Raw genomic sequence first — 21371 nt, 5'->3', positions numbered from 1 at the left:
CCCTGCCAAGAAACATCAATCCCTGAGGAGTGAGAAAGACACAATCCTAAATCCCTCTGGCTGTCCTCCAGATGGCTGTGAGATGAAGCAGTCCCCTGGGAGCTCTGAGTGGAGCACCATATGGATACCAGACTCACGAATGCTGAGGCCGGGAAAAGCAAACAGGAAGGAGACAGGCAAGCTGCCTGCCCCTGGAGCACATAGGTAAAAGGATGGGGAGTGCCCCAAGTGACAGAGGCCTGTCCTTCAACCAGGAAGCCTCTCGCTCTCAGATGAGTACAACTGCTTGATCTCAGGCCCCTGGCCCAGTAGCATTAGAGAAAATAAAGGCTCAGGGCTTCAGGTGGAGTTCAGGGGTACAGTGCTTACTAGCATGTGCAAGGTCCTGGGTTCAATCCCCAGCACCCCAAAATCATTTTTAAAAAATAATTGAGGACTCCAAGCTGGGAACGGTGGCACACGCCTGTAATCCCAGTGGCTTGGGAGGTGAGGAAGGAGGACCACAAGTTCAAAGCCAGCCTCAGCAAAAGCGAGGCGCGAAGCAACTCAGTGAGACCCTGTCTCTAAATAAAATGCAAAATTGGGCTGGGGATGTGGCTCAGTAGTTGAGTGCCTCTGAGTTCAATCCCCAGTACCAAAACAAACAAAAACAAACAAACAAACAAAAAAATCATTGAGGATTCCAAAGAGTTTTGTTTATGTGAATTACACAGATATCAATGTTTAGTAATAGAAATTAAAACTAAGATTTTTGATGCTTCTTAATTCAATGTAAAAGAAAACTATGTTAACAGAAATTATTTTATGAAAAATAACCATATTTCAAAAAAATTTAGCAAGGAGGATAGTTTTATTTTTCAGTTTTGTAAATCTCTTCAACATCTGGCTTACTAGAAGAAGGCTAAATTCTCTTCCTTGATTTTGTATTTTGATCATTTTTTTCACCAATAAATTGTAACATCACATGTCAAAGTTTCTGAAAAACTCCACTGGTCACCTGTGAATCTATGAGAGTAAAGGGGCAAATAACTTTTCAAATCATTATGAAGATAATTTTGACCTTGTGAACTCCCTGAAAGGGTCTCAGAGATCCCCAGAGGCCTCCACACTTAGAGAACTCTCTAGATCACACTGATTTGGTAGCCAACTTTATTCTTAAGATTTTCTAGAACAGGATTAGAGAAATTCCTCCTGTACCAATTCCATGATTACTTTCTGAAGATAGGGACAATATCTTTCATTTACCTGGAATGGTGCCCAGCAGTGACCAGAATATACAAATACACAATAAATCACTCCATAAGGCATCCGTAAGGAAGAGAGAGAGGTTACTCATTTTGTCTGCCTGTTAAGTTCAATGAATAGGAGGAAAAAAAAAAATCTGCCCGCTACATCTCCAAGGTGCAGATTTATAAAGCCCTCGATAAACCCTCTTAACAGTTTTATTCCTTCCATAATGGTCAAATTTTTCTTAAAATTGTAAGTATACATATAACACGACTCAAGAAGGAGAAAAGTTAGGAGAGGCTAAGATATTAGGGTACATTTTATTGACATCCTACCTTTCCCACAACCATCCAATCACTCATTTCTTGAGTATCAGGAATTTCAGTGGTGCACTCAGGGAACCATGACACCTGCTCACAGGCACTGGGCTATGAACAAAAGAGAGGCAAATAAGTCGGGTAAGACAGATCCTTGGGGCTCCACCCCAAGTCTCCAAGACTTCCCCAAAACAATCCAGAGGGACTCAGACTGAGAAGGCTCCAAGCTGCTGAAGCCAAATGCAGTGGTCAGACATGAGAAGGGAAAACCAAAATTTTGAAGTTCAACTTCTGAAGGCCATCTCTGGTTCTGTTTTGAATCTCTAGAAACTTCCCAAATCTTCAAGGTTTCTTTAATTTGTTCCAATATCATTTGATGAGTACCTACTATGTATTCCTCAGAATACAGACTTAAGACAGGCCCTTGACCAAAGGGGTTTAAAATTAGAGTGGTGAGGACAGAGAAGTCAACAGGTGTTTGTAACATATGTGATATATAGACACAGATACATTTTTTTTTGTACTGAGGATTGAACGCAGGGGCATTTAACCACTCAGCCACATCCATAGTCCTTTTTTTTTTTTGAGACAGGATCTCACTAAATTGCTGAGACTATTCTCGAACTTGTCATCCTCCTGCCTCAGCCTTCATACACACACATACACACACACACATTTATGAAAAGGCCTCAGCCTTTACTTATTTATACACACACACACACACACACACACACGTAGTTATGGAGTTAATTTCATCAAGAAGACAGTGGCAATGAGTCTCACCTCCTGATGCTTTCACAGTCTTATTCACAAAATAACCCCAAAACTGCTTATTTTACCCAGAAACTGGTTATTTGTTCCTCTCTCAATGATTCCAATACAGCAGAAGCTGACACCTCTGATGGCTGCTTCCTCTTAATTTTCAATGACTTTCCCTAACAGCCAAAGACAGTGGTTCTCACTCTAACTGTACATTAGGATCTCCTGCAAGGCTTTTCAATAAAATTTCTGATGTACAGGCCCTAGTTTCAGAGTACATGATTCTGTTGATCTGAGATGGGGACTGGATATATGTTTTTAAAAGTCCCCAGATGATTCTACTGTGCATCCAAAACTAAGTACCATTGGGCTCGAGAAACATGGATTATAAAACCTAACCAGGTGGCTAACCTGCATGGCAGCTTCACAGATTGCCTCCCAAGCAAGTGTGGAAAAGAGATTCACCATTGCAAATTGAAGCAATGTGATTAAAGGTAATATTACATGCTCTGAAAGCCATAAAATGGTATCACAATGCAAGGTCTTGAGGGCAAGCGAACTGCCATCAACAGAAAAAGTAGAAAAGAAAAATTACTGAAACCTTTTGTCCATGAATCTGGCAGTGTAACATGGTTTCTCCTCCTGGTCAAATCCATCACCTTTAGGCATAAATTTAAATTATAAACTTTAGGGAAAAAAGTTCATATATACTTTGGATGCTCCTTTATCAAGCAAATGCAGACTCAAATCTCTCCATGAAAGTCTGTACATTAAGGTTACCTGAAAAGTGGACTTTGTCCAATGGCTCAAACCTTGAGTTTACACTCCTGGACTGTAGTAGCCACTGAGCATTCTCCTTATAGTGATCCCAGGACTGGACATTTCCTCAGGCCCCCCAGATTCATCTGTCTTAAAGAAGTGGATAGCGGACTGGGAATGTGGCTCAAGAGGTAGCACGCTCGCCTGGCATGCGTGCGGCTCAGGTTCGATCCTCAGCACCACATACAAACAAAGATGTAGTGTCCGCCGAAAACTAAAAAATAAATATTAAAATTCTCTCTCTCTCTAAAAAAAAAAAAAAAAGAAGAAGAAGAAGTGGATAGCAACTGATGGTTGAGCCAAACTCTGACTTATTTATCAGGCATGTTTTCTAAGACAAAAACTGAATAATGGCAAATGAGAATTGGGAAAGTCTCACCCCAAAAAGGAATTTCAATAGCTTATCTCAATTAAAAACAGAGATCTTACAAGCAAATTTCAGATTTCTAGTTTAACAAAGTTCACTTAAATTCTGTGCCACTGAAAGGATCAAAACTGTGTACTTGTTTACACACAAATAAAAACTTCTTGGAAAGCACTAGGTATTTCTCATGCAAAAGCCTCTATCTAGTAACCTACCCATCATAGTCTTTTTCAAGGAGGCACTTTTTCAAGGAGGCACTGGTGATTCAGTGGTAGAATTCTCGCCTCCCACCTATTCTGCACTGTCTCCTCTGCTATTCTGCTACACAGCATCATAACTACAAGGAAACATAGAAAGACCACCCCAGAACCTATTAGTTCCTGGCTTGTCAAAATTTCACTCTGAAGCTTTATTAGGCTTTCATCATGAGCAGGTTCACATCCTTTCCTGAACTGGAGACAAAAATCAGAGAGACAGGGGTGGGGTTGTGGCTCAGTGGTAGAGCGCTTGCCTAGTACATGTGGCGGCCCTGGGTTCAATCCTCAGCACCACATGTAAATAAATACAATAAAGGTATTATGGCCAACTACAACTAAAAATTAAAATGTAAAAAAAAAAAAATCAGGGAGACAAAACAATATAGCAGTTTTCCAGCTAGTTCAGAGCCCCAGCTAAAGCTCAATCACACCAACTATATAGAAATGCTAGACATTTGTATTCTGTTTTCTCTAATCTCATCTCTGCAATGGTGATATCTCATCATGTTTTTAGGTAATTTTGTTAAACTTACTTCAAATCCTTTGTGGAATAAAATAGGATATCAATAAATGAAAATTAAAAAATCTCAATGTTATCTGTACCATGAAAAGAGATAATAAGAGTCTCTTTTTGTCTCACAACAAACTGGTACTTAAGACAACAGATTAAGCTCACAGTAGAAAAGCAATATGGCACCAACGAACACCTGTTAACTTGTGGAGATGGAAGGATCTTAGAGGACACCTAATCCCAGTCAGTCACACAATGGACAGTACGGGCTCATTTGGCCCACTTGAATCCCTTCAACAGAGGGTGTCCACAGCCTTTCTTATTCCATTAGCGGTGAGCTGTACCTATTCACTAAAGGTTTTTATGAAGCCAAACTCTGCCTTCCAGCATCTTTTACCTACTGGTCTTAGAAGTCCTAGAAAGCAACGAGACACAAATCAATATCCTTGCCCAGTCTTCTACTTTCCATTCTGGACATCCCCAGTCCCTCCCATGTAAGAAACTAACCCCCTCTAACCACCCTGCTTACACTGCCACTATAGATTTCTGTTTATTAATATGGTCTCACAAAGCCACACATCCAAAACCACAAGGTTTCCTCCTTCCCTCACTAGTTACCTCTGGTTCGTCTCGCCAGTCCACATTCAGCTCCTGATCAAAGCCCCTCAGGGTCAGACCCAAGCCTCTTCGACCTTTCTGATTAGAAGCCTCAACAATGTCCTTCCGACCTTGGCTGTATTTTCCCAATCCTTCACCTTCCTTGAAGCCCATTTTGGCCTGAAAAAGAAAAGAGAGCACAATTAATTCAATACAACAGACATTTATTTAGCCCCTATCATATGCCAGACACTGTGTTAAGCCCTGAGAAATAGAGATGATTAAGGCCTAAATTCTGCCTTCTAGTCTAATGAAGAAAAGAAGCATAAATAAATAACTGCAGTAACCATGGGTCCAGTGACTGTCTATTCTGAAGGTAAAGGTCTGTGGCAACTAGAAGTTGGATAAATGAGAAGGGACCACATAGCTATAATTAAAAGCACTAAGAGTACATAATGAATCTCACTGGACATTTGCACAACTTATCCTTCCAGCTAATTTGTCTGATTAAGTGAAAAGATCCAGAGTAGAGTTGATAAAGAGAACATAATTTAAAATGGGACAGCTCTGAGCAGTAACTTCTGCCTGACCCTTAGCCAGTCAAACAGTCTTACTCTGCAAGAATAATGAGCTCTTGTAGGAGCCCATTTAATCAAGAGATTAAACTCACTTCAGGTGAAATTCTGGTATGGAAGGTCCTGGGACAGAAATGCTTTTTCAAATGTCACAACTGTCTGTAAGTTTACCCTATACTCTACAGTTCCTGGGTCTAGGAATACATCCCAAAGAAAAAAAACCCAAATCTCAAATCCCTTACCTGATAAAAGAACTCTGGTCCAGAGAAATTCCCCCTGGAGATCTATATTCTTGTTGAAAGCACCTGCTCAAGACCTGGATGGAATCCCTACAGTAGACACAAATCTTCCTCACCCCCGCCCCCGCCCCTCAGAGAGCTGGCTGTCACAAGTCTCCCTAATCTTCCCTCCCCCAAAGCTTAAGGCCCCCAAACGAATATCCTGATCTATGACTTCAGCAGGGGCATTTCTCATTCTTAAGGGAATCCAACAGGAAATAGAGGAGTCAACTATGATATTCCTGAAGTTAGTCAGGTGGGAAACTTGAACTCTATAACCTTTGAACATATATATTAAATTTTGGTGAGGAAAGTAAGCACTCTCCCTATTCACCTTTCTTCTTGTGATATATCAATGAGTATAAAAATTGGGAAAAGGAATTGGGCCTTCTTTGGAAAAAAAACACCATACTACTCCCATTTATTTTGGGACTAAAAAAGAGTTTAGTCATTTCTTCTGAGATTACTCAATAGAACAAAAATTCCTAGCATGAAGTCTTTATCCACTGACACACATCATTTTTAGGCAAGTATATTCACACATGCTTATAGTAAGAATTCATTAGTAAGGATACCAAAAGGTGAACCAGTTCTGGATAGAACAGGAGGAAATAGGCCTATGCAGTCACTTTCCATAGATTATTCCAATGTGACAGATACTTCTATAGAAAAGGAGGCCACACTCTGTCAAATTTCAGTGGCTGGAAAAGAGAGGAAAAAAATCCATGCCCTAGCTTTTCTTTTTGTCATACAAATACAAACTGCCCTTCTCTCACTCTGTTGGGGCAGCTTTAGAAATTCAACCCAAGCAGTGACATACCATAAGCTTCTGGGAGACACTGTTATACATGGAGTAACGAGAAGATGTTCCCTCCACCAGAGAGTCTGCTTTGAATGCATCATCAAAACAGTCAGAGCTACGCGGCTTCCCCTCTGTCTCACTGTCAGACTCACTTAGGCTTGTAGAAGATGCTGGAAAAGAAAAAGAGAAATTTTGAGGTAAGTTTATGTCACAAAATAGCCTCTACAAGTCCAAACTTCATTCATTCAAGAAGTATTCCATACATGCACTGCATACAGGAGGTTCATTTAATGACAATGTGTTTTCTACCTCTCACTAGTTCTATAATCATGGGAAAGTCACTGAAAGTTTCTAGGGTACTTGACACAATGGGAGCTCAAAAATAATAGTTCCCCACCCTTTAAATTTCCCCCACTAAAAAACTGGGATGGTAACATCTAACTCACTGGTTGTTTAAAGATTAAATGAAAAAACATGTGAAAGCATACTGTCAAATACAAAGTATATTGACTAACGATACTTTATTTCTACTGCTACTGTTTATTTAAACATCAATTTCTACAAAGACTGATGCCTGGTTCCATTTCCAAAGATTCCATCAGCAGACTACCAGTTTCTAATTGTTTAATCTTCTAGCTAGTACTCCTTGCTTGCACAGTCCTTCAAACTTATTGGTAGGAGAGAGGGTTCATGGGCTGCGGTTGTTGCTCAGTGGCAGAGCGCTTACCTAGCACATGTAAGGCACTGGGTTCCATCCTCAGCACCACACAAAAATAAATAAATAAAATAAAGGTATTGTGTCTGCCTACAGATAATAAATACATATATATATATATATACACATATACATGAGATATATATATATCAAAAAGGGGGTGCCCACACTGCAGCTCTGAAGAAAAGCTGGCTCACAGGGAGAGAAATCGGGGAAGAACCAGAACAGAAGCAACAAGTGAGGGGAAAAAGAGGAAAGAAGGAAGGAAAAAGAGAAAGGAAAGAAAAACAGGAAAAGAAGCTCTGGTGAAACCACCAACTTAGGTAGAGAGTAGCAGAGGCACAGTTCCAGGAGGGAGCCAGCAGCCTGAGGGAGCCAAACCATCATCTTCACCATCAACAACTTTGTTAAAGAACTTCAAGGAAGGAGCACCTTTGCAGCTACAAGAAGTGCTGAGCTACCTCCATATGGACAATAACTCCACTATCTCTTTCCCTCCCTTATGCAGACCTATGAATCTATTAACCCAGTGTAATTTTATTCAAGGAGTCTCTCAAATCTGCCTGAATTTGGAAATAGACTATTTCTTAAAAGTTTGGTCAACAATTTCTATATAACCCCCCACTGAAAATGATATAAATTACAAACCAGGGGATAACGCCGAACAGGAAATGAAAGTGGTAACATTCAACCAGAATCCAGGGGTAGAGAAGTCGTACAATGCCTATATCTCATTAATAAGTAATTGTGGTTATTTAAAGATAAAATGAAAATATTTTTCAATTTATGTGAATTTCAAGTGTTTTTATTGTTGTTAGGATATAAAGTCTTTTTACTAGCCAAGCTTGGTGCCACATGCCTGGAATTCCATCAACTCCAGAGGCTGAGGCAGGAGCATCACAAATTTGAGGCCATCCTCAGCAACTTAGTTGAGGCCCTAAACAACCTAAGGAGATCCTGGCTCAAAATGAAAAATAAAAAGGGTTTGGGATGTAGCTCAGTGGTAGCACACCCTGGGGTTCAATCCCCAAGTAACAAAATATAAAATAAGATAAAAGCTTGTTACTTAGAGTTCAATAAATACTTAATAACCTGAATTGTTAGGCTGTTTTTTTGTTTTTGTTTTTGTTTTTGTTTTTGTACCAGAGATTGAATCCAGGGGATTTAACCACTGAACCACATCCCCAGTCCTTTTTCATATTTTATTTAGAGGAAGAGTCTCCCTGAGTTACTAAGTGCCTTGCTAGGTTCCTGAGGTTGGCCTTGAACTCACAATCCTCCTGCCTCAGCCTCCAGAGCTGCTAGGATTTCAGGCATTTGCCACCATGCCTCACAGGTATTTATTTTGACCTAGGGACATGGTAAAAACAAAAGTGCAACACTAAGAGTGCCAAGAAACAAGAAAGCCTGAGAACACCTGCTGATGCATGGAAACAGATCACCAAGACACACTGCTATAGAAATAACAGAAGAGCAAAGCCACATGCACAAGTACAGCCTCCTGAACTTTTGTGTAATACAGAGGGAAAATACAACTATATATTTATATTTCTTGTAATTGTATTATAATTGAGCTTTGGAAGGAAAGAGATACAATACCAATAAAAGTGTGATTATGCACACATGCAGGGGTTAGGGCATGGAGACAGAATAAAAAAAATTATTACTTAGAACAAGTGAAAGCAAAGAAAATAAATTTGATTTACAATCATATCACCAAGAGTTTATACTGGGTATCTTTTTATATTTTTGAATTATGAACCATGTGAATATATTACCTATTAAAATTTAAAATGAATATGAAAAAACTGAGCAATGAGGCACAATTCCTTTGAGGGAGAAGGGAAGTTGCTGAGAAAAGATTTTGATTCAAAGCTTGGCTGCTTGTGGAAGATTCTGAGGGACGGTGTGGAGGGAAGCCATGTAAAACAACTGTTTTTTTAATTGGTTAAAACAATTCTGTATAAAACTGAAATAGTCACTATTCAGGTATTCCTCACCTGATCATTACTTCATGATTCTAAAGCCTACTTGTACTGATCCATTTATTTCCCAGCTAGAACACAAACTTGCTGAGGGATGACAAGCCTTTCCCAGGGCCCCAAGCTTAAATGATTTTCCCTTCTACTATGCCCCAGTGACACTGATACTCCCACCATCATCAAAGCACTCAACATGTTGCCTTAGAGACAGTTATCATTTGCCACATGCCACCCCCACTGAACAGGGTCACTCCTAGAGAGCAGGAATTTCGTCAAAATCAACTTTATAACCCCAACATCTGGACTGAGGCTTTTCATTTGATAGAAATTAATAAGAAGTCTATCATAGTGGATTTAAAGGTTTATCAGCCAGGTGTCACCCTTCCTGAGGACCTACAGAGTGTATGATTCCTTAAGATATTTTATTGTACATTGTACAAGTAGTGCAAATGTTCAGGCTTCAAAAGTTTAAGAATGAGGATGGAGGATCTATATCCTACCAGCAAACGGAGCCCTTCTTGAGCAATGATTTAGGTCCCAGAAGGCTGAACTATATGTCAGAGCTCAGAATACTGATACTGTTTAATACACCAACAGTTACTTTGGTTTAAGACCTATTCTATAAAATGTCCATGCTATACACAACAGAGTACTATGCAAAAGTAACAACTATCAGACAACCTAAAAAATCAAATAGCTAATATAAATATGCATTTTGTTAAAGAATACAACATTTTATGGTCTAGAGATGAAACCTGGTGATTAAGCACCCCTGGGTTTAATCCCCAGTACTTCCCACCAAAAAAAAAAAAAAAAAAACATTTTGCAAAAGAAAGAAAAAGCAGGTGAATGTGGGAAAGGGAATCAGAATAAATCCAAAACCAAACTTCTGGCTTCTAATCAGTTAGCAAGTTGGAATTTTGGTTGAGAATGTTCCTATGTAAGAGGCACAAATCTGCCCCTTCCTGTTAAGTTAGATCCAATTCTCTTAATAAGGAGCTGTCTTGCTTACATGGACCAATGTAGCATATGTCAGAGAGTGCCACTCAGAAGGAAAGACCCAGAAAATTAACAATGAGTAACCATGGAAACTGAGAAGTGAGGTGATTTTTATTTCCTGTTTTGCACTTTTCTGCATTTGTGAGAAACAAGAATATGTTAGTTTGGGGCTGGGATTGTGGCTCAGCGGTAGAGTGCTCGCCTAGCACATGGGAGGCCCTGGGTTCGATCCTCAACACCACATAAAAATAAATAAATAAAATAAAGATATTGTGTCCAGTTACAACGAAAAATATAAATATTAAATATATATATATATGTTAGTTTAAAAATTAGGGGAAAAATAAACCTACAAAGAATTACTATTCCAAGTTATAGGAAAAGATTAGTTTCCCTCCACAGAAATCTTCAGAGAGCAGCAGACCATGGGGTGGGGGTGGGGAGGCTCAAGTCAGAGACTATCAGGGGCTCAAGACTATCCCTATGCCAGTCATCCATTATCTCCCATGTAAGGAGAGAGATGCAGTCTGCAAAATGTGCCCACATGCTAAAGAACTGTGCTCCCAAAGGTTCAGATTCAATTCTCTCAGTTGCTTCTGTGGCTTCAACCTGCACTGCTTAGTACAGAAAGAGATGGTACCAGCAATGTGGACAGCTCCCTGAGTACAGCCCTGAAGTTGCTTTGGGGCAGCCCAGGGATCCAAAGTCCTGACTCATCAGAAGCTACAATGTTAAATCAGTTCTTATCGTTTCACCAACTATATAGACATTCATACACCTAACTATGAAAAGGCTGAAAAACTTGGTATCCTTCTCTATGGAGAGCATGCCTTGGTCTAGCTCAAGGAAGTCACCAGGCTGTTAAAATTTGCTTGAGGAGCCAACAATGAACAATGGAATGGTTTTAATTCCATCCCTGGGTACACAAGATTTCTGCCACTTTTGAATCTCTGAAAGAGATCTCATTTTCTTTTATCTTCATAAATCTTTGAGCAAAAAAAAAAAAAAAAAACAGAACCAAATTTGAATGAAAGGCTCACTAGGCAAATCAGTGGTGACTCTGGTTGGAAAATTCCAGCATCATACTCTGGCACAAGATCTTTCTACACCATTCCCCCTCCCAAGGTGCTAGTTATTGTACACTGTCCTTTCCAGGTTCTCAGAGTGAGGATGAAGACAGCTAAAACATCCCCTACTAGGTAATTCCCTGTGAGATCAAGAAGTGTGCTGGAAAAGAAAATAAACCTTATTTCTCTTTTATTCACGTGACATATAAAAACCAGCATTTAGGGCTGGGGATGTAGCTTAGTGGGTGAGCGTATACCTAACACGTACGTTGGCCCTGGGTTCAATCTACAGTACCGCAAACCAAAACAAGTGACAACAACAAATCCAGTTAGTAGGTTGACATGATTTAAGAGAAAGTCTGTAGATTAGCCCTAATTTCCACAGACTGCCACAGTCACTATTTATTTTTACCCCTGGGCTTTTGGGACCACTCTCTTCAGATGAAAAGGAAACAACTCTCATAGCTTCAGTAGGAATTCAAGAGGTTTGCCTTCCCAAGATTGGAAAGAATTTAGCAGCACTGAGCTGACAATTTTGTAATGAGGACATAAATTAAAAGGAATAATAAGGTCAGTCTATTAAAATCATTAGTTTCATTAAGAACTTGCCAAAGCTGGGTGACATTTCCATTTACCTCCCCAGGAGTTCCCTTTCTAAAACCTACCAGAGCCCAAAACATTATTTAGCGTTTTCATTTAAGATTTCTTCTCTACCTGATAGAAATCATTATTAAGTCATTTTAGAGAAGAAATGTTCACTTTACAGAGGAACCAGAGGTTTCCCAGCTGTTGGCACAATTGTTCACATGGTGATAGAGGAGTAGGGCAAACATGCCACGATTAAAAATGACAACGTAGCTCCAAGCACTAGTGGCCAAGGTGAGCAGCATACAGATATAGAAGAATAAATTATGAATTTTAATAAACACCCTGCCTAACAATTGCTGAAGAATACAGTCATTCCTGTTTAAAGACTCAATTTCTCCTTCATTCCAAATAAATGGTAACTCATTAGAGCAATTTAAACAGATACCGATAAAGGAAGTTTTTGATTAAGGTCATGAATCTGGTCTGACAGGAAAGCAATGGTGTCTCAGGGCAAACAGCCTATTTAGGAAAGAATTAAACCTGGCAGAGGGGAAGGTACTTTTAATGTGGTGTTGGTGAAGGAGATTTGCAACTTCCATAAGAACTTGCTGCAAGAGAACCAGGAGCCCGCTGGGAGCCCAGCAGCTTGGGAGGCTGAGGCAGGAGGATTGCGAGTTCAAAGCCAGCCTCAACAACTTACCAAGACCTTCAGCAACTTAGTGAGATGCTATCTCCAAAATTATTAAAAAAAAAAAAAAAAAAAAAAAACAAGAACTAGGAGCCCACACTAGATGCACAGCTAAGGACAGAAGGAAATTTTCTTGGGCTCAAGACCACAGTTTCTCCAGTTTGTGAGAAACAAACAAAAAGAACACAATGGCCTCATTGGCCTCCCCTTACTTCAAAGGTTATTTGACTGCAAATTTCCAATTTATTTACACTTGAAAATGCCTTCAAACTCCTCTTAGAATACTCAAAAGAACTCTATGCCACCGTGCCCATGACAACATCAACCTTCTTTTTCTTTACACTAGCCAAATGTCAAGTTCCTGAGTTGGTAACACAACTAACTTGTGAATAATGAAAAACAAACACACTGATTAAACTAATAGACCTACTCATCATTAATGATTAATGATCACATTGATCTAGCAAAGGAAGAAAAAACAAGGCCCAGATGGACAGAAATAGTAAATACTAGTTTTTTGTTTTTCTAATTGTCCTCCCTAAGGAACATTTTTTGATCATCTATTTGAATAGTGTGTGCAGGCAGAATTGGATGGAGGAAACGGAAATGCCCCTGCTTTAATCAATGACTTGAATAGAAAAGCCACACCTGCATCTCAGCATATAGGTAATTTCTGGTGAGACAGCACACTCCCCAAGGACTCCTAGAAGGAGCTGATATAGAACACAGATGACATAAATGCAAAGCGCTTAGAGAAATGATCTGCAAACTGGAGGAGAGATAGGCAAAATCAAAGATGTGAAGAATTTTAAGCTTCTTGAAAAAGCTTAAAATAACCACTCTTTTTACCTTTCATCAATTATATTCAGTAAATATTTACTTAGCATTCACTTTAGGCCAGGCATGGCAGAGAAGGGAATAAAGACAGCAATTTTGCTAACTCTAGTGCTAAACACACACACACACACACACACACACACACACACACCTTGTTGGTGCAGAATAGTGGGATTCATTGTGACAGATTCTTACATACAATAACTTGATTAAATTCATTCTCCAGTACCTCCCTTTTCCCTCCCTTCCTAGTCCTAAGTTTTTGTGTCAATGTGGAGCTCCTCTTACTTAATGAAAGTTAACCTGGGGAAATCTGCCTCTGCCTCCTGTCTCACTTTCTGCAAATGAAAAAGACCAGGTGGCCTTTGGTCAGATACATACAATGAACTGGCCACCTCTGAATTTCCATTCTGAACACATAAAAGCAATAGGCAATCCTGACTGAGTCACATGATGCCAATTCCAGAAAAGGTTAAAGCTATTTGATAAAATTAAAGGGAATATGTATGTGTATGGTGGGGCCAGGGCGTGGGGGGTGGGGCCAGGGCGTGGGGGGGGGGGCAGTTCTTAATTCACAGTCACATTTCTTACAGGCTTAAAATTTAAATCAGACTGGTAGACAAGTTGCCTTAAAGGATTTTTAACATTACATACTCACCTTACTTTACCTGAAAGTTCTTTCCTTACTTCAAGGATGTTACTTGAGAGCAAATGTCTCCCAAGAGTCACTTAGAACTAGACACATACACTACCTGAATATCATTTATTCCCCAGACATGCTATCCCTTTTTCCCTTGTGGGCTCTCTCCCAATTCCACAGAGCCCTACCTTCACCAAACTGCTCAAATCCCAGATAGGAAGCAAAATCCCCTTTCCTTAATAGTTCCTAAAAATAATGTCCTCAATATGCTTTTGTCTTCCCACTTAGGAGCACCAATTACATACAGATTTTCTCACCCAGCTTGGAATCCACCATTACCTCTTTTTTTAAAATAGGTTTTGAGATCACAAGCTCAAGTGATCCTTCTGCCTCAGCCTCTGAAAGTAGCCAGGACTACAGACATGCACTACAATATCCAGCTCCACTGTGAATAAAACCTCGGACAGGCACGCACCTCCACACTCAAGGCCTGTAAGAGTCTCTTATCCAACCTGGACCATAGCTGCACCAAATGTTCCATGAGCAGTACCACCTGTCAAGCCTTTCTCTGAACTAGCTCCCCAGTAACAGCTGATAAGTAACTGCCCTTCAATAAGCTTACACTTGTGAATAAACTATTTCCCACCCTCTCAGTCACCAGTCTGTTACCAAGTTTCATTCCAGTTTGTCAGTGATCCAACAAAGGATAAAAAAACACAAGCCTGCTGGTGTACTGGGTTGAACAGAGTATCCTTCCCCAAAATTGTGTCACCTGGAGCCTGTGAATGTGACTTATTTGGAAACAGGGCCTCTGCAGATGCAATAAGTTAAGATGAAATAATTCTAGATGAGGGTGGGTCCTAATCCAATAACTGATTTATAAGAAGAGGGAAATTAAAAAAAAAAAAAAAAGGAGGAGGAAGAGGAGGAGGAAAAGGAAAAGGAGAAGAAGAGGGAAATTTGCCTGCACAGCATACACCTATATTCCCATCTACCCAGGAGACTAAGGCAGGACACCTGGTATTTGAAGCAAATTCCTAGACACTTTATGATTTCTCAGACAGCATCTGTGGACACTGTTAATGTCTACAACCCTGAAAAGCAGGCAAAGGAAAATGATAATTTCAACCAGACCTGTGAAATCCTTTGAGCTTTTTTTTTCTTTTTTTTTTTCAGAGAGAGAGAGAGAGAGAGAGAGAGAGAGAGAGAGAGAATTTTTAATATTTATTTTTTTTTTTTAGTTCTCGGCGGACACAACATCTTTGTTGGTATGTGGTGCTGAGGATCGAACCCGGGCCGCACGCATGCCAGGCGAGCGCGCTACCGCTTGAGCCACATCCCCAGCCCCCCTTTGAGCTTTATGTCAAAATTTGAGGCCAGACTCAGCAACTTACACCTTGTCTCAAAAAAATAAAAAAGGGTTGGGGAGATAGCTCAGTGATAAGAGTGTCCTTGAGTTCAATCCCTAGTACCTTAAAAAAAAAAAAAAAAAAAAGGAAGGAGGAGGAGGGAAATTTGTACACAGATACAGAAGGAAGGTAAAGGCAGAGACTGGAATTAAGCTGCCACCCAAACTAAGAAACACCAAGGGTTGCCAACGACCATCAAAAACAAGATGGAAAAAGAGTCTTCCCAAGACCATTCCAAGGGATCTTGTGGCCCTGTTGACACCTAGTTTGATTTGATGTCTAGTTTCCAGAAATGTGGGAAAATAAATTTGTTTCTTTAAGCAACCCTAGTGTGTGATGCTTTGTCACAGCAGTCTTAAAAAACAAATACAGCTGGCAAGTCAAAATTAATGTGAATTAGCTGCTTCTAATTGCCTGGTATTTGAAGCAAACTCCTAGACACTTTATAATTTCTCAGACAGCATCTGTGGGAACTGTTAATGTCTATAACCCTTAAAAGCAGGCAAAAAAAAAAAAAAATGATAATTTCAACCAGACCTGTGAAATCCTTTGAGCTTAATGTCAAATACACTGATGTTCCACTATCACTGGGTGCCTCTGCCTGCAACTGCTGAAGGAATTGAGAACTATGTGCAAAAGCCTGAGAATTAGACCAGAACGACTGCACCAAAGAGCCCTCCTCCTCTACAAGAACCCCAGGATCTGCTCACCACTTCTAACTGGTTTAAAGTAGCAAAAGAGTGCCACCTACTGAAGGACCAGCATCAAAACTAAGGAACTTCTGGGGGAAAAAAAAATCCAATTTTTAATTTAAAACAAGTTTAACTTCTTTTAGTAGAAGAATGGCAGAATGGAAAAGACTCCATGGCCAACATCTTTCTGTAGAATTTGCTTATTTTTCCCCAAAGGATGTTGGACTATATTCTGCTGAATCCAAGCACCAGAGATTCAAATAACCAGATGGCCAGTGGCCTCAGACCATACAGGCAAGCATACCTTTTGCTGCATGATTGACAGAGGAGGGAGGTTCATCGTCTGATGTAGAGCTGAGGTTCAGGGCAAGCTCTGCAACTCTTTTTTTCTGTTTCTTGATGGGGGCATTGCATTCTGGGAGAGTTCTCTTCATTGTTACTGCAACCATAAATACAGACAGTCAGCTGCCCTTGGGTTAGAGCCAGTGGGATCAGAGCAAGGATTCCAAAGTATAAATCATCAATGAGATGAGATTTGGCAACTTCAAATATCCTTCAGTGCCAGCACTTGAATAGCTTCTTCCTCAGAATGCAGTCTAGGAAGGATGCTAGCCAAGCTCTGGTTTTCAATAATAGCTATTAGTTTTACTGAAAAATGTGGTGCTCACAGATGCATAGGTCCCTGAACCACTGGTGTCAGATACCAAAAAGACATGAATAAACTCCATAAGACATAGGGGGGAAAAGGCCTTGGGCAACTGTTATTCTATACTTCTGATACAACATTGGCTATGTACACTGGAAATGAATTATAACTAAATATCAACCAAAATTCCAAGATGAAGGGACCATCCCAGAATGGTTATTTCATAATAATTATTATTTCACCAAAATAATTATGATTATATAGCATGATACAAATACTGGGTTTTGGTTTATTTCATAATGTTTAAAAAATGAAAGAACTAGGAAATTTTTTTATTATTTTTTATTTATTTATTTATTTGGTACCAGGGATTGAACTCAGAGGCACTCAACCACTAAGCCAATCCCCAGCCCTATTTTGTATTTTATTTAGAGACAAGGTTTACTTGAGTTGCTTGGTGCCTCACTGTTGCTGAGGCTGTCTTCAAACTCTTGATCCTCCTGTCTCAGCCTCCCAAGCTGCTGGGATTACAAGCGTGCGCCAACGTGCCCAGCAAAAACTGGGAAAAATTTTAACCAAAGTAAGGAGTGGGAGCAATGATTGTCTTACAATGGAGGAAACACAAGAGTGGGAAAGATAATGAGACTGGAGGTAGCTATATCATTGGAGTGAGATACAAAAATTGTAACTTTAAAAATAGGAACCCATCTCCACAAAAAAAAAAAAAAAAAAAAAGTATGGAAAGAAGCAGCTCCATGTCACCATCTTCCATGCCCATGGGTACATGAGAGGTAAGCATGAGGGGGAAAATGGGATTGAATGAAGTGCTTGTGAAACCCTGATATCTTAAGGAAAAGTAGCGAATACAGTCTGAGTTACAAACAATTAACTGGTTGAACTTGGAAATGAGAAAGAACTCAAAACAGAAACAAACCGGGTAGATGACGAGTGGGGCTGCAATCTTTGGGAAAGGGAAGCTGCAGGGGTACAAGACTGGACTTACAGCATGGGTCACAGTGACCACAGCAAGAAAGCAATGAAATGCCACAAATGCCACTGAACCCAGCAACTTCACCCAGCAACCTCACTAAACCCTGGATAATGTTTCCCTTCTCTTCAGCTCAAGGATAAGCCAATCAACCCAATGAATAATCACATCTTTCCTAAGGAGGCAGCCTTTTAACTGGCATAGACAGAGCCTAGCCTGGGGAAACAAGAACAGCAGCCTGAACAAACAGAAAGCAAGCCCAGGCTGTGACACGTTTCATTTTAAACCACTCTTTCAGCCTTCTACAAAGACCCACAAGGTGAGCTACAGGAAAGCCCATCACAGGGCCTGCTACTAGCTGCAGCAAAGGCAAAAAGACTCGGAAGCACGGGAAACTGGGTGTGCTGTGTTGGGGTAGGCGCAGGAAAGAGAGGAAACTGTGTGAAAGGTGGCAGAGGCTGATGGTACTCCTCAAATCACATCACCTTAGATTTGGGCCTTCCAAGTCACCTAATCCAACCCTTTCGTTTTCCACTGTTAAAGACTGAGGCCCAAAAGGAGAAGGCTACATATCTAACCAGTGCCCAGTTCAAATGATCTACACTTGAAAAATGTGCTCTGGTCAGGAACTTCCAACTGGATGCAGGAGACTTGCTTCTCCCTGCGGCCTCCCCCACCGAAGGGCTTCAAATCCCCCCTGTGGTCTTGTCTCCCTGGGCCTCGGTCTCGCACTGCCACCCCTATTCACGGAGGAAGAGCTGAGCTCCCGTCTCCCCAGGCCAGTCCTTCCATTTGAAGATAACGTTGAGTGTGTAAATATGTGCGCAGAGACTTGTGTCAGTGGCAGCTCGGGCTCCAGGAGGTTGCTGGGGAGGAGGGGAAGGGGGAGGAGAGAGAAGCGGCCAGAAGGCTGAGAGTCACAACCGCGGGTGGGGGCCGAGGCGGCAGTGGAGGGAAAAGGATGCTGAGCCCGCGCGCCCGCCCGCTCGCTCCCCCCGGGCCGCGCGTCCGCACTCACGCAGAGGGGAGAGGGCGAGCTGCCAGGGAGCGGAGAGCGGGGATCAGGCCGACGTATCGCCGCCGCCGCCGCCGCTGGGCCTGGACCTGCCACAGCCAGAGCCTCCACCTCCTCCCTCAGTTTCGTTTCCCCACAAGCCAGCCCAGGTCCGCCGGCCGCGCGGTCGCGCTCGGGTCCCGCCCTGCGAGCCGCGCAGCTTAATGACGTCACGGGACAACCGGCCCCGCCCCCCAACAGGCCCCTTCTTGGCCTTGCGAAAGGCCGCTGTGGTTCTGGCCCGCCCCGCCCCGCCCCCAGCCTGGGTGCAGGGCGCCTGCGCAGGAGAACAGCCCGGGGAGGGCCGGGAGAGAAACCAAAGCAAGAATAAGGGTGTCGGAGGGGGACTGCACGTTTCTTAATCTCTCCTAATCTCTCCTAATCTCATTATCATCTTCACAGATTAAGAGCAAAGTCAGAAGGCTGTAGAGTGGTTGAGGGCAAGAACCCAGTGTTCCTGTTCTCTGCTGTGTCCCCAACAGAGTATGAGACACATTCAACAGATGTTGAAGGAAGGGCAGTGGGCTGGGGTGTAGGCCACTTGGGTACTTGCGTAGCATTCGTGAGGCCCTGGTCTGATCCCCAGCACCGAAGTGGGGGTGGAGGAGGAGAGAAGGAATGCTGCCTATAGCCTCTTACTATGTGGACACAGATGGCTCTCATCCCAAAACCACTTTTCCCACATTTAGACTAACGTAACCCAAAGTCTGTTGGACATTCTCAGTCACCTCAATCATCCTAAATCTTGTAAATTCAAATTTCACCGTATGTTCTTTTCCCATATGTCCGCTTTTTTTCCCCCAGTGAATGGCATTACGATCCTGTTCATTCAACCACAAATCTGAGGGAAGTCTCCCTCTTGCTCATTCCCTAGAGCCTACAATACATTTAATTGAGTTTATCTCCTAATTGTCTCCCACATTTATCTGCCCTCTCCTCTATCACCACAATTCATGTGTTCACTCTCAGCAGAATTTTTACAGTAAATTCCAATTCATCATGTCTGATGCCAGTTGTGATCCTCCTAATGCAATCTCCACAAAACTAAAGTTGTACACACATGCATATACATACACATATGACAGTGATTAAATCTTATCAACGACTCCCCACTGCTATTAAGATGAAGCTGATATCCTGAAGACGGCCTATAAGAACCTCTGGTTTAATAGAAAGGTCTGCAGTTAGTTGTACCTTGTACTTCTGGTCTTTTTGTTCCATCCTGGTCCCATCCTGATCTTTTCTCAGTGTCTCAATAGGTCATGTTTCTTATGAATCCATTTCCCTGTCTGGATCATTACCTTTCCCCTCATCACCAGGCTAATGTCCACTTATCCCTCAGGTTTCAGCTTAGTGTCCTAATTTCTGGAAACCTTTCCTGACCCAAGTCTAGTTCAGGAGCACCACCTCTCAGCTTCCATAGCGCTCTGTCTTCCATCATTAAAGCACTTATCACGGTGTTATATAATAGAGTGTTGACTCCTCTGCCTTTCCCACTCTGTTGTAAACTGCACGGGAAAGGTTATGTCCTTCTATAATAAATCCTCAAGGGTTAACACAGTGGCTTGTGTAATAGACATTTATTGAATCTGAGTTTGGAAAATGAATGATGTACCCAAGGTCAGAGAGCTAGGAAATAGGAAACAAGCAACCGTTTAACACAGGTCTCCGGGGTTCTAAAGCTGAATGTCTTTGCATCTCACTCCAAAATTCTTAATACCTATTTAATGGCAAGGATGTCTCTGGTAATCTTGCTATAGACCCATCTTCAAAATACTAATCCAAAGGGCATAAGGTAAAAGGGATTACAAAGGAAATGAAAAATTATACTGAAAAAGTTAAGATACCTAACAAATTTAGTAATTTATTTGAATGCGGGTGTATAGCATTGAATGCAATCAAAATATAGGCAAGGTAAGTGACACTTTATTTTTAAATATATATGAGTATAGCCAAATAGTGTTGGAACAACCAGATGAACATATAGGGAAACATGATCCTTTATTCTTACCTTATTCCATATGCAAAATTAAATCAAGATGGATCATAGACCAAAACATAAAATCTAAAACGGGACTGGGCATGTATCTCAGTGATAAAGAACTTGCCAAGCATGCATAAAGCCCTGAGTTTGATCCCTAGCATCACACACACACACACACACACACACACACACACACACACACGAAAAAAAAAAAAAACAGAAACTCAAAATAATAAAGTTTATAAAGGAAACATAGGAAAGTATCTTTGCAGGCCTAGGACAAAGTTTGTTTTATGTTTTTGTTTTTACATGGGTCTTAGAGAGTGTAAATCAGAAGGGAAAAAATGATAAAATGGATTTTGATAAAATAAAAGTCTTCTACTCATCAAAAGGCATTGTTAAGAAATTGAACAGCAAACCACAGAGAAAAACATTCATATATAACAAATATTTGTCACATATGACAAATAACTTATTTCCAAAAATATATGTAATACCCAAAAATAAAAGGAAGTTTCTATAGAAGTTTCCAATTCCTGTCAAAATGAAGGTGGCACATCCTCTCCTGTTTCTCCC

At 41.0% G+C, this 21371-nt stretch overlaps 1 protein-coding gene across 3 annotated transcripts in view; it reads right to left on the bottom strand.

Moving 5' to 3' along the window:
• Nucleotides 1-18960, bottom strand: part of CMTR1 (cap methyltransferase 1) — a gene marked incomplete at its 5' end in the record, with an annotated part of 54649 nt that extends 35689 nt beyond the window's left edge. For 2 of the 3 annotated variants that reach the window (XM_081293638.1, XM_081293639.1), the window contains 5 exons: nt 1563-1655; nt 4873-5031; nt 6525-6676; nt 16428-16562; nt 18776-18960. In XM_081293638.1, coding sequence (XP_081149764.1) covers nt 1563-1655; nt 4873-5031; nt 6525-6676; nt 16428-16557 — 534 coding nt within the window. Of the gene's footprint in view, nt 1-1562; nt 1656-4872; nt 5032-6524; nt 6677-16427; nt 16573-18775 lie in introns of those variants that run through there. The other variant, XM_081293637.1, reaches the window with a different exon arrangement.
• Nucleotides 18961-21371: the final 2411 nt, after the last annotated feature.

Source organism: Spermophilus citellus (assembly GCF_964194105.1).
Source record: "Spermophilus citellus genome assembly, chromosome: 5".
NCBI lineage: Eukaryota > Metazoa > Chordata > Mammalia > Rodentia > Sciuridae > Spermophilus > Spermophilus citellus.
This window is presented reverse-complemented; position numbering and strand designations above follow the sequence as displayed.